The sequence below is a fragment of the Phasianus colchicus genome, chromosome 3 (assembly GCF_987193195.1).
Source record: "Phasianus colchicus chromosome 3, bPhaCol1.hap1.1, whole genome shotgun sequence".
Classification (NCBI taxonomy): Eukaryota; Metazoa; Chordata; class Aves; order Galliformes; family Phasianidae; genus Phasianus; species Phasianus colchicus.
The window spans coordinates 94,925,813-94,942,855 of record NC_143438.1 but is presented as its reverse complement, the minus strand read 5'-3'; the positions used below and the strand labels follow the sequence as shown (position 1 = coordinate 94,942,855).

At 52.5% G+C, this 17,043-nt stretch overlaps 1 protein-coding gene across 33 annotated transcripts in view; it reads right to left on the bottom strand.

Annotated features, from left to right (window-relative positions):
• SCRIB (scribble planar cell polarity protein) overlaps positions 1-17,043 on the bottom strand; it is a 121,794-nt gene that overhangs the window by 96,057 nt on the left and 8,694 nt on the right. For all 33 annotated transcript variants that reach the window (XM_090138203.1, XM_090138204.1, XM_090138212.1 and 30 more), the window contains exons 2-6: positions 5,948-6,065; positions 5,637-5,715; positions 4,258-4,347; positions 3,772-3,828; positions 499-562 (exon numbers count right to left, since the gene is read on the bottom strand). In XM_090138203.1, the coding sequence (XP_089994329.1) occupies positions 499-562; positions 3,772-3,828; positions 4,258-4,347; positions 5,637-5,715; positions 5,948-6,065 (408 nt within the window). The remainder of the gene's footprint in view (positions 1-498; positions 563-3,771; positions 3,829-4,257; positions 4,348-5,636; positions 5,716-5,947; positions 6,066-17,043) is intronic.

Here is a 17,043-nt window from a genome sequence, read left to right as displayed (position 1 = left end):
CAGGACTGAGCATTGGCTCCTAGCATGCTTAGGCTTTCAGCACTCCAAGGAAACACTCCTGTCCGAGGGCACACACTGTGTGCTGGGCTGACACTGCTGCCAGGAGTAACGTGGGATGGTCCTTCACCTTCTGGTTGAGAAATTAAATCAGAAAGGGGAAAGAAAGTTGGCCCGAAAAGGAACGACAGCACAACACAGGAGTGAAAGGAAGCAGCAGACAGAACCTCCTTGGAAAGGAAAATCCTTCGGCAGCTGGGTAGCAAGAGGACATCTCAGAGCAGGAGAACTTCTAGCAAAACAAGGTGTGCATGAGTACAGTAGGAAGGGCCAACATAGCAAAGGAAAATTATGCTGGGAACAATGACTGGGCAGAGCCTTCCATGCAGCTTGAGGGTCTGTTTCTGTGCATTTCAGACAAAAACCCACTCATGTGCACAAAGGTACAGGCGCTGCCCCTCCCACCCACCCACATTGCCTTCCCCACCACCCCACACCTACCAGGACTTCCAGGTCATTGCCACCAAGATCCAACTGCTCTAATTTGACAAGGAATGAGAGTGAACTGCAAAATACAGGGAGTAGAAACGGGAGGAGAGAAAGGAAGGAAGAACGGAGGGTTAGCATCATCTCAAAAAAACCAAAATCACAATTTTGTGATTCAACACAACAACAATTCCGACTAATTCCTAAACCTGACAGAGCACTCCCACCCCTTCCATAGTCTGAGCCAACCAATTTAGGGACACTGATACCTTCCTGACATCAGACTATCTGTGCAGGTCTGCATTCAGCAGCATCGGCAGCTTCAAAGTAGGCAGTTTCCGCTGTCACCCATCTGCCCTCTCCCCCTCCCACCATAAAGCATCACCTGAGCAAAAACACGACAGGCAACAGGCCACACCTCAACACTGTTGCCCATTTAGTTACAAAGAGGGGATCACAGAGCAACAAACCATGGCAAACAGCAGAGGACCACACGTATCGGGGAGACACGGGAAGCAGAGCTGCAGGGAGAGGCAAGAATGAAAAACTGAACAGCCCTGAACTGCCCAACGAGGCCACGCTGCCTCAGAGAAGGGGGAGGACGACACTGGCACGATGCCTCGGCAGAGGTTAAGACACACAGACAAGGAAATCACCAGGCAAGATGCTGCAAGAAGCCTGCAAGGAACCACAGTCAGTCAACAGCAGCGGCCAAAGAGGCGCCTTGTGCATTCAAAAGACACTGCTGATATCAAAGGCAACCCCACAACAGCAGGACTCAGTTCTTCTGCCATGGTCCAGGTGCCCTCAGTTCAGTCCCACCCATCAGCTCCAACAACTAAACCCCTCAAACAGGGCTTGCTGGCTCTTGCTTTACAGTGGGGCACAAATCCCATTTAAACCCTGCCTACGCTCCGCAGTGAGAGACTTCAGACCTCTTTATTATCTCTATCAGGGATTGTCCTCATAAGGAAACCGCTCCATTTGTCGGTCAGTACAGCTCTGCATCACAGCAGCTCCCACACTAAGGTTCTGGAGGCTGAGAATGTGTGAGAAAACAATAGGAAGCCTGGCCTGCTGGACACAGGCAGTAAAATAAAGGCACTACATGGGAAGAGCAAGATCTTGTATTTTACAGCAGTGGATCTGAAGATATTAACTCAAGCAAAGGTTTATCAGCTACACTGTCAGGATTGTGCTGGATAACAGCATCTCATAGAATCTCAGAGCAATCCAAGCTGGAAAGAACCCACAAAGATCATCACATCCAATGCCTGGACTCCTGCTATAACTGTACATTTGCTCTTTGACCTCTCTAAGTATGAAGCAGACCTGACTCTACCTCAGCACCTTCACTGTTTGGTTTCCAAAACAGGGCTGAGCGAACCATGGGATTCAAGCTGATGTGAGGTCCTACCAGATGCATCAGTACAGAGCACCCCTCACCATTCCACGAGAGCACATCAACACAAACCACGCTTCCAGCTGACTGGCAAGACGTGTCCCACCACGTGGGAGAGATGAGGAGCAGTAACAGCTGTACAGGATGAACTGAAGGCCAGCCAATGAATTCACATTTTGACAAGTTAAGGTCATTGCAAGTTGGAAGAACAATAAAAACCAGAAGGACACTGATCAGCTATGCCATCACAGATTCACAGCGCTGGAGCCGTTCAACCTGATGAGACATTCTGCTTTCTGGCAAGATCACTTGGACTTGTTTAAAGTCGTTCCTGGGCACAGTTTGTAGCCAGACTAAGTACAGATCTCATATTTGATAAATAGATCTGACACAAACTGCCTTGGCCTTTAGGACTCTAGCTTTGGAAATGACCCTGTCAATAGTGGAACATGGAAAGAAGCTGGAACTTCTGCAGAACGAGCATGCAGACTGCATTTAATGCTCAGAGAAAAATCCCCAAACTCAGAGCATGTTACAAGAGAACTCAGGGAACCAAAGGAGCACAGGGGTATTTGAGATCTCCCAGAAACCATTTGGGTTTTGTCACAGACTGAATTCTCCAAATCTGTATGCTTCCTGGTGTCCCCAGATGGTGAAAAGCCACTGGGATCATTCTTCATTGCATCTTGGAAGCCCAGGTGTGGATGCAGCTTTTGGACCTCTTTTCTCACGCAGTTTATCACAGTGATAGCCTCTGCCTGCAGGAACACTCAGCTCATCCAAAGACAGCAGTGGGCACCACCACCAGATCCGAACGTATCCAGATTCAGCTCTTGCCTTCACTGTTGTGGCTCTACTCCATATGGGCTCACCTCAGCTGCAGATATTATGAGGACACGACCTTTCCGCAGCAGGGCTTCAGCGTCAGCTTCTGTGCACAGAAGATCTTTGGGACTTTGGGATCAGGATGAGATGACAGAGTTAATTTGAACTAAGCTTCTATCATCGCGTGCTCAGCAGGCGTGATGGCTGGGAGCTGCTCAGTGCAGACTCAGCTCTGCTGTGGAAAGGACTGTCTAAATGGTCTCAGCTGATTCTACAGGTCATTATAACTGATGCCATACAAACCCTGTGCCTGCAGATCTCAGAGGAAAATAACTACCAGTAAGAGCACGTGTGAGTCACAGCAGCATCCTGCAGGGGGGGGGAGGCACAGCTATCACAGAAGCAGCAGACTAAAACCTCAAATACTTGCAGTACTTGTCTCATTAGATGCTTCTTCTGCCCTCTTTTTAAAGCAAAGCAGGAAAGCGTAGAAGAAAACGCAGGCAGCCAGACTGAATCCTTGCCACAAACAGTAAGGATGTTAAGGAAGGGTGACAGTACAGCCACTGAGGACAGGGTGTGGCCACAAAACTCACTGCTATTCAAAAAAAGTCAGGTGGAATCCCTTCTGACGTGTAGAGTGTTAGCTGGACGGACAGGCAGGCAGAATACAAGCTGACAGAGCTGCTGGAGATGCAGCAGACAGTTCTTATGGGCTTCAAACCGAGCTCTTCCAACACCCACGTCAGTACACTTTCTCCCTCTTTTTCCAAAACAATCATCCTTTGTTCTACCTTAAGAGGAATAAGGATTCTCATGGAATCCTGTCTGTTCAAAAAATCAGACCCGACGCAGAGGCCATAAGAACCTTCCCCTGCTCTTGAGCCCTCTGTCATTTCTCTTCCCTCCTCATGGCAATTTAGAGACATGCAGCAAGATGCAGCTGACCTAATCAAAGCTTTCAGCTCTCCCAAGCAAAATGACAGATTCGTTACTGTAAGTCCACAAAGGATCAGTAGGAGTGATGGGGCAGGAGACCCCTGAAGCCACATGACACTCACGTTGGTAGAGTCTTTAGCAGGTTTTCCCGAAGCTCCAAAGTCACCAGGTTTGCCAGACTGCAAGAGAAAAGGGAATGAGAAGGCCAGATTCACTGAAAGGACAGAAATACAAGACGACACTCATATCCCTTCCCTTGAGACAGCCCCTGTGGCCTGCACAAGTGCACGGATCACTTCATCATCACAGGATGGACCACATCTGTTTGGAAAGGGGCAAACGGGCGCTCAAAAAAGGAGAGGGAGGACTTGGGAGGCCTGGATTTACTCCTTGCCTCTGCCATTGACTGTAGGCAGTATAAGCAGCTGAGATCCAGGAAAGGAACCTTCTTACAGGCTGCCTTTCACAACAAGGATAATGCCCGGAGGTGTGTTATCAGGCAGCGCATCCAGGGGAGCAGCACTCTGTAGCTGGAGAGCACAAGTCCTGTGAGCACGGTGCCCTGCTTCCACCTTCCCCTCCTTGCTGAGGAGCAGAGCCACACTCACTTCCCAATGTCGTTGGGGAGGCTCTGAAGGGAAACATCATTCAGGGCCAAGTGGCCCAGGCTGCGCAGCTGCGTGAAACCCTCAGGAAGCCTGTGAACAGACAACAGAACAAAACACCATCAGTGCTGAGCACAAACCCAGTGCTGAGCTCTTTGCTCACATGCCCAGCAGCCAGTCCTACCCCAACTGGTATAGCAGGTGTGAAAGGGAGAAGCAGGAACCAGCCCTGACCCAGGACATGCTCTGTTTCCAAGATGACATCACTCCCTTGCATCAAAGTTGCTGCACGTCCAAGTGACAAACATGTCTCTTAAGTATTTAAGCATGAACCCCAAACCGCGCCAGGTCATCACCAAAACTTGAAAGGAGGGAGGGTGAGCTGCTGATCCAAATACTCAGCGATGGATACTGCTGCACTCCCCAGAATCAGGCAGTATTACCAAAACAGTTTTGAGGTATCATAGAGGAAGGAAAGGCTTTAAAGAGCAGAAATCCTTTCCTGTTCATAGGCTGTTCCTGGAGCAAATGACACACATCTTACAACTCTGAGCTGCAAAAATTGACAAGTCACTGCAGGGTTATTAGTGCCCGTGGTACTGCATGTCACACCTGTGCTGGGGGATCCCCAACGGCTGAAAAGCTTCTGCCCTTCCGCCAGTGTTTGGCACCACCAGAGGGAAGCAGAGAGTTAAATCTATTTCAACGTGATTCGGGAAGCACCTGCCCAGCAGTATGAAGAGCAGTGGGCATGGGGAAGCAGACTGGCACTTATCTCCAGGGGCTCCAGCAGACAACACATCACGACATCAGTGCCTGAAAGTGTGGTTCCTCAAGGCAGAAAAGCCAGAACTTTGCAAATTCAGAGCCATAGAGGCAAAATACCAAAGAGAAGGCAAAGTGCTTTTCTTGGGCACAGTTCTGGCCCCTCACTGCAATACCAAAACAACCCATCAATTTCAAGGGATGGCCATCCTAAGCTATAAATAAAGCAAAGAGCAAAAAGGTCCAACAGATAACAAATGACAACACGCAGCTTTCCTACAGTTCTCTGTAATCCAATCAGTCCTCATCCACTCTGCTTTGTGCAGCACAGTGAAGGAGGAAGAGAGGAACCAACCTATTCTAGGAGGACAGAAGTCCTTGTCACCCACACCAGTGGCATCAACACGAACAAAGCCTCAGGAGCCCAAGCCACAGACCCTGCAGAAGAAGGGGCTGGCACCAGCTCTTCCCTATGCTGAATGTCCCATGTGTCACGGAGCAGACAAGCAAAGGCCTTGGCAAAGGGAAGACAACTACAAGATGCAGACCAGAGAAAGGATGAAGAACTTCAGCTCTCATTCCCAGCTGCACAAAGGGACTGCAATGCACCCTCCTACCTGGAAAGGGGATTCCCACTGAAGTCTGCGATCTCCAAGGATTTGCAGAATTTGATGCTTTCTGGGATTTCTGGAATGTCTAGGAGGGGAAAAAAAAAAAAAGACATGAAAGAAACAGAGGCCTGGGAAGAGTCAATCATGTGGAAAACGGGACACCCAGTACCAGTGTCAGCCTGAGACACAGCGAGACAAGTGAATGCTCACAACTCCAGCCCCACGATGGACCACTCTGCAGCACTGCGAGAGGGAAATGCCTCTTTCAGAGCAGAAGTGCAGAGACGTGGTGCCGAGGGGCACGGAGCTGGCCTTACCATTGCGGGAGATGTCCAGTTCCACCAGCTGCATGAAGTTGGCCACCTCGGGGGGAAGTCTCTGGATCTCATTGTCACTCAGGCCCAGTTTACGGAGGTTCAAAAGCCTAAAGAAAGGCTGGGACAGAAAGAGAACAAACGCGGGTCAGCAGAGCTCAGTGAGCAATTCTCACCTCAGGGCAAACCCAAGTATCCATCCTCTCCCCCTGGTGAGGCTTCAAAGTGCACTGCTGCACAGATGGGAACCCCAATTACAGACTATAGAGACGAGGGTGAAAGTCAGCATTTAGTGAGGTTAACTTAAAGACTGATTTAACATCTCCATCATACCACTGCCCTTCTCCTTCCCTTATAAGATGCACCATGAAACAGAGCACTCATCCCAGGCATTCAAGCAGTGCACAATGCAGGGGTCACTGCACAGCAGCTGTGATATCCATGGGCATGGCTCAGAGGAGCCAAGAAAGGAGAAAAACAAAGGGGCATCCCAACCAAACTCCCATCCTCACTGTACAGCAGATGCTTATGGCAGTTTGTCTTGTCAGGACATCAAAGATGTTCCCAACCTAGAGGGAAACGTTTGTACCACCTGGACTGGAGAAAGACAGAGTAAACTGGCTGCAGGACCCAGAGCTGGAAGAAGAAAGCAAACATTTCTCATAGAAACGTGGACTCAGACTGACCCCAGAGGTCTGCTGGTCCAACAGTACCCGACTTCTTTACACCCCTGTCCTCACAAGTCAATTATTTGGTAGTAAATGGGAAGATCCAATCAGGCACCCTCTTTCCAGACATTAACAGCTCTCAGTATTTTTACCACCAAACACACTCTATCACAATAATCAGCTCCTACAGTCCTGCAGCTGCTTCTACTGCTGGATGTGGGATATGGGACAGGATGGAAAACAAGCCGTGGCGTTTGCTGCATTTCCTGGATTGTGCTGGGATAACAAACAAACAGTCATAAAGCACTGCAGAAAGTCAGACAGCTTAAAAAGTTCACCTGTAACCCACAAGTACCTCCAGAGCCCATGCCACACATCTGCAATAGTGCTGAAGTCTGCCTGTATGTGTTTGGCTTCTGCCACACTACAGAGTGCTCTGGGTTGTCTCCAACAGTTCAGAGGTTCAGACGACCAAACCTTTACAAGTCATAACCCACGATGCCAACGAAGGAACAAACTGGCAATTGTGAAGTGACAAAGACAGTCACAGAACGTCCCTCGTTGGAAGGGACCCATAAGGACAACCAGGTCCAGCCCACAGCCCCACGCAGCACCACTCCAAACCCCAGGTCTGAGAGCAGCATCCCAACACCTCCTGAGCTCCGGCAGCTCAGGGCTGTGCCTGCTGCCCTTAGGAGCTGCTCCATGCCCACTGCCCTCTGCTGCAGAGCCTTCTCCTGATTCCCAACCTGACCCTCCTTGGGTATCAGGAAAAAGCTCACCCTGTAGAAGGGACCACAATGAGGTCCATCATCTGACTGCAGACCCTTCTCTGCCGTAGACCAAAAGCTCTGCAGCAGAAAGGCAAAGCCCTTTTGACGTCAAACAGCACGAGCTCTCTTTAATTCAGTTTATCTACTGCAAAATCAGTTTAAGAAGAAAGGAAGTAGGTGAAAGTCTACATGACAACAAAGCCCGAAGCAGAGCAGGAGATTCAGAGTTTGATTTGCCATTGTTCCTTGAATCCTCCTCCTAATTTTAGAATGCAAGGAAATTCCAGGCAAGACATTGTGTTGAGCTGGGGAAGAGTGTGCTGCTGGAGAACAACAAAGGGAAGAGAACATCCACGACCCACAACCCGAACTGCTGTGCTTCTGGTGTGGACTGTGAGCATCTCAGATCACTTTGTGCAGACTTCTGGATAAAATACAATAGAATTTACTGGAATAAAATCATGCTATATTACAAGATATGTGGGAATTATGTATTACCTTCTACCAGCACACCTACACTACTGCAAATGCTTGTGAACCAACGGCAGACCAACCCAAGCATTGTGCTACCGTGACACCTTCAGCTCTTCCCATCCCACTTCACTTCTTGGAGCCGCTTGCTAAATGCAATATTGCAAAATACCCCATTCTGTGCACTCCCTTCTCACACCTAGCACTTCCTGCAGACCCAGTACTGACGGAGCGTCATCAGATCCGTGCATAAGTTTCCATTCAGCAAACAGCACAATAACAGAGTACACATTCCACGTCCTGAGTGTAAGTGAACCTGGACTCAAACAACACACTTTGAAGTGTGTGTTGGACAAGAATCCAGACCAGGCAGAGGTCCCCAGACTACGAGCAGAACACAGTGCTGCTGTACAAGAATTGAGATTTTATACCTGCAAGAAAAGAAAAGTAAGGAGGATGCAAGTGACCTCCCTTTTCTACATCACAGAATCACAGAATGGCCCAGGCTGAAAGGGACCTCAAGGATCACGAAGCTCCAACCCCCACCAATGCAGGGCCACCAACCTCCACATTTCACAGCAGCCCAGGCTGCCCAGGGCCCCATCCAACCTGGCCTCCAACACCTCAGGGATGGACGGGGCACCCACAGCCTCTCTGGGCAGCTGTTCCAGCACCTCACCGCTCTCACAGCAAACAACTTCCCCCTCACATCCAACTGAAACCCCCCTCCCTCAATTCCAACCATTCCCTCGTCCTGCTGCCATCTCCCCTTCCCAAGAGCTGACTCCCCTGCTGTCTGTAGGCTCCCTTGAGGTGCTGAAGGCTGCACTGATTCACCCCGCAGCTTCTCTTCTCCATGCTGAACGAGCCCAGCTCCCTCAGCCTGTCTTTGTACGGAGGTGCTGCAGCCCTGCTCATCTCTGTGGCTCCTCTGGCCCCTCTCCAACAGCTCCCTGTCCTTCTTGTCCTGGGGGCTCCAGCCCTGGACGCAGTGCTGCAGACGGGGCCTCACGAGAGCAGAGCAGAGAGGGACGATCACCTCCCTGTCCCTGCTGCCACCCCTCTGCCGATGGAGCCCAGGATCCCATTTGCTCTCCGAGCTGCAGGAGCACACTGCTGCCTCACGTTCCGTTTTTCACCCACCAGGACCCCCAGCTCCTTCTCTGCAGGGCTGCTCTCCAGGCCCGCTCCTTCCAGTCTGTACACTGACCAGAAGACCCTTTGTCATTGCAATCAGAACTGCAGTCAGTGAGAAGCAATCCATGACACTGCGATGGAACTGAGATCTGACAGAACTGCACACACTAAACGCAGCATGATGCGACTTGGGAACTCCAAACTCCAACCACCACATTCAGGGAGCACAGCAGCCCTATTTGTGACAGCAAAAAGAGAACAAATTAATTTTAAAATTGTCACTGGGATTAAGAATGAAAGCCCAAGCAAACGTCTCTTTGGAGGGCGGTAATTATCCCTTTTTCTAATCAAGGCTAACCTTGTTTCACACAGCGGCAGAAACCATGACAAGTTAAGTACTGTGAGAGTCTACTGAGATTAAACAGAAAACCATAGAGGAGTGGTGGAGCACTGGAACAGGTTGCCCAAGGAGGCTGTGGATGCCCCATCCCTGCAGGCATCCAAGGCCAGGCTGGATGTGGCTCTGGGCAGCCTGGGCTGCTGGTTGGCGACCTGCACACAGCAGGGGGTTGGAACTGATGAGCATTGTGCTCCTTTGCAACCCAGGCCATTCTATGATTCTGTTATGATTCTATGATTATTGATTCCTATGACACCCTGTGGATCACTGTAGCTCACTATGGATCCTTATGGCACCCTGTGGGTTCTCTGTGCACCCTGGTCTGGTGGTTGGGGACCCTGCACACAGCAGGGGGTTGGAACTGGATGAGCATTGTGCTCCTTTGCAACCCAGGCCATTCTAGGATTCTATGAGTGCACAGTGAGGGCAAGCAAGGGATGCAGATCTCCAAAAGCAGCATTGCTGGAGCGGGTCAAGCAGAAATACAGAGCAGCTGAGGCTGGACAGGAATTCTCGAGGTCAGCTCCTGAGGGCTGCCCAGCACTGCGTCCAGGTGATTCGAAACAGCAACAAGGACGGGTGCTCTGCAGTCTCACCGGGCAGCATGCCTCAGAATCACACAATTGTTAGTGTTAGAAAAGACCACAAAGATCATCCAAGCCCATCCCATGCCAACTAATCACGTTCCCAGGAGCCACATCTCTATCCTGAAATTCAGGGATGGTGACTCCCACACCTCCCTGTGCAGCCGTGCCACTGCGTCACCACTCTTTCCAATAAGGAATTGTTTCTAATATCCAACCTGAACCCCCCTGGCACAAAGTCAGGCCATCACCTCCCATCCTATCACTGTTACCTGGGCACAGAGGTGACCCCCACCTCTCTGCACACACTGCAGGGCCTCGGTTCTTTCTTGCAGTGAGGGCCCAACACTGAGCACAGCACTGAGGTACGGCCTCACCAGAGCTGAGTACAGAGGGATGATCACCTCCTGCTCTGCTGGCTGCACCATTTCTGGTACAAGCCAGGGTGCCATTGGCCTTCTTAGCCATACGGCTGGCTTGTGGTCAGCCAAGAATCAACCAACATCCCCAGATGACAGAATCACTCAGGTTGGAAGGGACCTCAAGGATCACCAGGTCCAACCGCAGCCTCACCATAGTACCCCAACCCTAACAGCCCTCTGCTAAACCACGGCCCTGAGCACCACATCCAGACGGCTGTTAAACACATCCAGGGATGCTGACCCAACCACCTCCCTGGGCAGCCACTGCACTGCTCAGCAGCCCTTTCTTAGAGAAGTTCCTCCGGAGATCCAACCTGAACCTCCCCTGCCACAACTCCAGGCCATCGCCCCTCGTCCCGTCACCTGTCACCAGTGAGCAGAGAGCAGCCCCGCTCTGCTGCAATCCCCTTTCAGACGCTGGAAGGGAGCGACAAGGTCTGCCCTCAGCCTCCTCTTCCCCACCCTGAACGGCCCCAGTTCCTTCGCTCTCTCCTCAGAGGCCATATTCTCCAAGCCCTTCCCCAGCCTCGCTGCCCTTCTCTGGCCCTGCTGCAGCACCTCCACGTCCTTTCTGTGCTCGGGTGCCCAAAACTGAACCCAGCACTCGAGGTGAGGCCTCACAGTGCCGAGTGCAGGGCAGGACGACTTCCAGTCCTGCTCACCATTCCTCATCCCAGCCAGGATGCCATCGGCCTTCTTGGCCACCTGGGCACACTGCTGGCTCACACTCAGCCCACTGCCCATCAGCACACCAAGATCCCTTTCCATCGGGCAGCTTTCAGCCACTCCTCCCCAAGCCTGCAGGGTTTCCTGGGGTTGTTGTGACCAAAACGCAGGACCCGACACTTGGCCCTATTGCAACTCATGCTGTTAACCTCTGCCCATCGATCCAGTCTGTCCAGGTCCCTCTGCAGTGCCCCTCTCCCCTCTGGCAGATGAACACGACTCTTTGGGCCCGGCCACCCAGCCAGTGCTTCACCCAGCGGAGCGTACACCCATCCAGACCATGGGCAGCCAGCTTCTCCACGAGAATGTGATGGGGGACAGTGTCAAAGGCCTTCCTGAAGTCCAGCTAGACCACATCAACAGCCTGACCCTCATCCGCTAAGCGGCTCACCTTGTCACAGAATGACATCAGGTTTGTCAGACAGGATCTACCATTGGTAAAGCCATGCTGACTGGGCCTGATCCCCTGGTTGACCTTTAATCGGTCCACGATGATTCCCAAGATAATTCATTCCATGACCTTCCCAGGCACCGAGGTGAGACTGATAGGCCTGTAGCTGCCAGGATCATCTTTCCGGCCCTTTCTGAAGATGGGTGTCACATCTGCCAGTTTCCAATCCACCAGGACATCCCCAGTTAGCCAGGACTGCCAAAAAATGATGGACAGTGGCTCGGCCCTTTTCCTCCACACAGCTTTCCACCCCTCCATCTCACACCTGCAGCAATACACTGTTGTGACCAAAGAGCAGGACTTGGCATTTGGTCATGCTGGACTTCATCCCATTTTCTCAGGCCCAGCCATGCAGTGCACCCAGCTCTCTCTGCAGGGCCTTCCTTTCCCCACGCAGATCAGTGCTTCTTCCCAGCTCGGCTTCCCCACAGACTCGCTGAGGGTGCCCTCATCCAGATGGTCAACAAAGATATTGAACAGGGCCATCCCCAGTTCTGACCCCTGAGGAGCTCTGTTCACCACCTCTCTCAGGTCAGCTGGTTTGTCATCCAGCAAAGCGTGCACCCATCCCAGCCACGGGCTGCCAACTCATACCTGTGAAGCTCCCAGGATTACCATTGAGGCTGTGACAAAGCCCCAGGACGTGAATGAAGGGTTAACAGAGTATTGGGTCAGCCCGAGGAACAGCAGCTTTCAGAGCATGATGCCAGGATGGGACCCCCCCCAAAAAGGCTGCCTTCTACTGCAGGGCAACGCTTGGCAGGGCCCTGCCTCCTCCCCCTGCTCACCCATTCAGAGGAATCAAGAAGTGGAAAATGCAAAAAGGAGAGAGGACAATGGATAAAAGGATCAGAATAAACCCTTTGAAATACCACTCGACTATGTCATTTCCCAGAAACAACAAAATCCCGAGGGCAGACCTGGAGAGCCAACCATTCCCATAGGGTTAATGGCCAAGGAGCTTCCCCAGCCCGTTCCAAGAAGACGCAGCAAAGCTGCCCCACTGCTTCGGTCTCTAAGGATGTCACCCTGTCCCTCAGGAGTGTCACCACATCATTTCCATCCACAAACTGAGGCAATGACCACCACCACTCCCCGGGCAGTGCTCTGCTATAGGCAGAAGAACAGCCAACAGAGAAGAGAGCTTCCCAGAGCCGCAGCACCGCAGAACAAAGCCAGGTCAGAGGAAGAGTCCAACACCCACCTTACACAACCACAATGACTCTGCCTGTGATGCTACTCAGATAAGGGAGCAACAACTTATCCATCTGGAGACCAGGAACTGCCTTCACCATGTAAGCACAGCCTTTGCCAGAACTGCACAGAACATTCCTGCCCTTGCAGTCAGAACCAGCAGCGTGTTCTAAGCTCCCAGGGCCACATGCCGGGCTCGGACCCCTCCTTGTTTCCTCAAAAACAACCTGAGCCCAGGGCTGCCCTGAGGACAAAGGCCCAGAGCCACAGGCTTTGGATCAGGTGAGGATGCCAGCATACTTTTGCACTTCCAGCCCAAGCTGGAGGGGCTCCAGGCACAGCTCCTGCTCACCTTCCAACCCTCACAGCGCAGCGATAAGGACAGGTCCTCCCTACACCCCGTAACTCTTAGGAGAATTTCAGGTCCAGCTGTCAGGCCCTGCTGGAACAGCCCCGCTGCCTTCAGCAGGACAGCACATGTTTAATTAAAGGCCAAACCAGACTCCGGAGCAGGAGGGTAATTACAACTCTCCCAGTGATTCACATGGCCAGACCTGGTTCCCATGCTCCAAGAACCGAGGTCACAGCAGCACGCAGCAGAGCTCACCACCTGTCCCCAACCAGAGCCAAGGCACAGCTCTCGGCTGCCATGGCCAGAGGTGTCAGCAGCGTAAGCAGCTCCTCGAAGTCCAGAACTGAAGCAGGGCACAGAGGGACTGCCCTGCTGCCAGGGTGCCAACAGAATCACAGAATGGTTGGGTTGGAAGGGACCTCAAGGATGATGAATTTCCAACCCCCACCACATGCAGGGCCACCAACCTCCAGATTTAATGCTAGACCAGGCTGCCCAGGGCCCCATCCAACCTGGCCTCCAACACCTCAGGGATGGACGGGGCATCCACAGCCTGTCTGGGCAGCTGTTCCAGCACCTCACCGCTCTCTCTGTAAAGAATTTCCCCCTGATGTCCAATCTCAATCTCCCCTCCCTCAACTTAAAACCATTTCCCCTCGTCTTGCTGTTCTCTACCCTTTCAAAGAGCTGACTCCCCTCCTGTCTGTAGGCTCCCTTGAGGTGCTGAAGGCTGCACTGATTCACCCCGCAGCTTCTCTTCTCCATGCTGAACGAGCCCAGCTCCCTCAGCCTGTCTTTGTACGGAGGTGCTGCAGCCCTGCTCATCTCAGTGCCCTCCTCTGGCCCCTCTCCAGCAGCTCCCTGTCCTTCTTGTCCTGGGGGCTCCAGCCCTGGACGCAGTGCTGCAGACGGGGCCTCACGAGAGCAGAGCAGAGAGGGACGATCACCTCCCTGTCCCTGCTGCCACCCCTCTGCCGATGGAGCCCAGGATCCCATTTGCTTTCCGAGCTGCAGGAGCACACTGCTGCCTCACGTTCCGTTTTTCACCCACCAGGACCCCCAGCTCCTTCTCTGCAGGGCTGCTCTCAAGGCCCACTCCTTCCAGTCTGTAGGGATGCGTGGGATTCCTCCGGCCCAAGTGCAAAACTCTGCACTTTGCCGTGTTGAACCTCACCAGGTTCACCCGAGCCACCTTTCCAGCCTCTCAAGGTCCCTCTGAATGGCATCCCTTCCTTCCACCGTGTCAACCGCACCACTCAGCTTGGTGTCGTCAGCAAACTTGCTGAGGGTGCACTCGATTCCGTCACCGCGTGGAGCATGTGTCAAACCCACCATGAGACGCGCGAGCAGAGCGGGGCTCCTCCTGCTCCTCCACCTGCGATGAAAGGAAGAGCCAAGCTTTGATGGCAGTGCCAGCAGGATTGCCTCTAGGGAAAGGCAGCTGCATGGGAGAGATCCTCGCCCAGCTGGGAGCAGAACTACAAAGCAAAGCACTTGGGAGCTGATCACCTTTAAGGCTGAACTCGGTCCTTCCAAGTCACTGCGCTCAAAGGCAACTCATTACAGGTGAGGCCGCAGAACCAGAAAGACTTCCACCCCTCAGCTGGACACACAGACAGAAAGACAGCCCTGGAGCAGAGCAGGAGCAGCCCAGCTGCAGCACAGCACTGCCTGCTGTGTTTCATCAGCAGAGCAGAACTCAGCTCACACCTTTCCCTAGCCTGGGAGAAATGGTCCCAGCAATACTTATTCCCAGAATGTAAAATGCAAGAAAAAGGAATTATTCCACCTGAAATGGAGTGAGATTAATAGACTTAGTTACGGTGGTCCTGTTTAAGAGATCAGAAGAGATCAGAACAGCATGGAGTTGCCCTCCAGTTGGAGGGCAGCAGCCAGGTTTGAAGGGAAGCCCTGATGCCAAGAGACCTCATCTGTCCCTATGGGAGACCTCACTGCTCTCTACCACTCCCTGAAAGGAGGCTGTATGCAGGTGGGGGTCGGCCTCTGCTCCCAGGTAACAGCAACAGGCTAAGAGGTGATGGCCTCACATTGCACCAGGAGACGTTCAGTTTGGACATTAGGAAGAACTTCCTCTCCAAAGAGTGGTGATGCACCAGCATGGGCTGCCCAAGGAAGCAGGAGAGTCACCGTTCCTGGAGGTGTTCAGACCGTGGAGATGTGGCACTTGGGGACACAATCAGTGGGCACGGCACAGACGGGCCAACAGTTGGACTTGGTGGTCTTAGCGCTGCTTTCCAACCTTCATGACTGGGGCTCTGCTACCACCACTGGTGTACACCTCACACGCCAGGGCGGTCCTCAGAGACCCCTCTGCCCACTGTCGGGACTCTCAGACTCACCTGAGTAAGCACAAGACCACGTGCAGCAGTCACACATCCATTTGCCATCCCAAACAAGGGATCTTGCCAAACACCAAACCCAACAGTAGCAGCGCTCCATCCTTCATTCCTTCACCACTGCAGCCTCTTCTGAGCACAGGCACACATCACAGCACCTGAAAGGCAGCAGCTCCGCAGTCCCAAGGAGAAACTGCTCAGCAATAGGTGAGCATTGGGTCCACCAGCACTGGGCCACCAGCACCGGGCTGCAGACCCACCGCCGCAGTAATGCAGCCCTCCGTGATGCAACCCAGCCAGATTTCCGACTATTTAACCCCCCGGATCAGGCCCTGAGGAATGCACTTGAAATATATAAAAGTGCTTCACCATCAGGAGCGCATTCCAGCTGAGACAAAGCGAGCCGTCTCCATGCCAAGTGCTCAGCCAGCTGCCTCTTCCTATAGGCATTTAACCAGGACAGAGGAATGCAGCCCCCCCGGGGGGGGGAACGCAGCAACTGTTGGGCTGCAGACAGCAACAGTGCCCCAGAATCTGACGCAGGAGCAAAGTGGAATCTCTGGTCCAAATGAAACAACAAACAGAGCTGCAGAAAGGAAATCCCCAAGTCGGAATGAGATCGCACACAGTTAATGCTCTGCTCTTGCAAAGAGCTGTGGGTATGGGGCTTTATTGTGTTTTTGTTTTGCTTTCTTTTTAACAGAACTGCAGTAACTCATCACCTCAGAGTGCATCTCAAATGAGGAAGCAACAGCAGGCAGCCCATTCGCTCTCCAGACCCGTCCCTTCTCACCCATCCTACCCTCCCCACCCCTCCCCAGCACAGCATCTCTCGTTGCGGTCCCCTCCAACCTCCACACCAGGCTCAAAAAGAGACCCGATTCACCACCTCCTCCTCCTCAGCCATTTTCTGACCAAAGAAGAGCCAGCCAGCAATTACAAAGGCAATTTCCTTATCTGTAATGTCACAAATGTTAGCCACAGGGAGTAATGCCAAGAGTCGGACAATAACCTGCCCCAGCTGTTTCAAGTAGGAGTGCATCTTCTTGCAGCTGAAATCATCTCGCCCCGCGCATGCATACAGCACGCATCTCCAGCACTGCAAGTGACTTTGAGAGGCACAACAGAAACAAAAACCCCGAACCAAATGAAACCACAAATAAGCTCTAATCCTGGAGCTGGGAAGCAGACAGGGCAGGCATGGCCAGGAGTGTGAGCTGATACTGAGCAGGGCAACCACAGCACTGCAAATCACAATCTTGGGGTCCAGAGGAGCGCGTCTGGGGGCTGGAAAAGGTTTTAGGAAGAGTGAAACGTCCCCGTGTGGAAGGAGGGAGCAGGAGATCCTCAGACAAAAGGCACCAACAGCTTCTGTGGACAGGAAGGATGCAAATAGGAAGGTGTCAAAGGGGCTCTCCAAGGAGCAGCTCAGACACCATGAAATGCCCAGAACTGGAAATGGGAGGAGGAATAGTTGGGAACAAGAAAAAAAAACAGCACAGCTGAGAGCCATGCACGCCACGAACCATGCACAGAGCATCTGAGGACCCACTGTGCTCCTTCA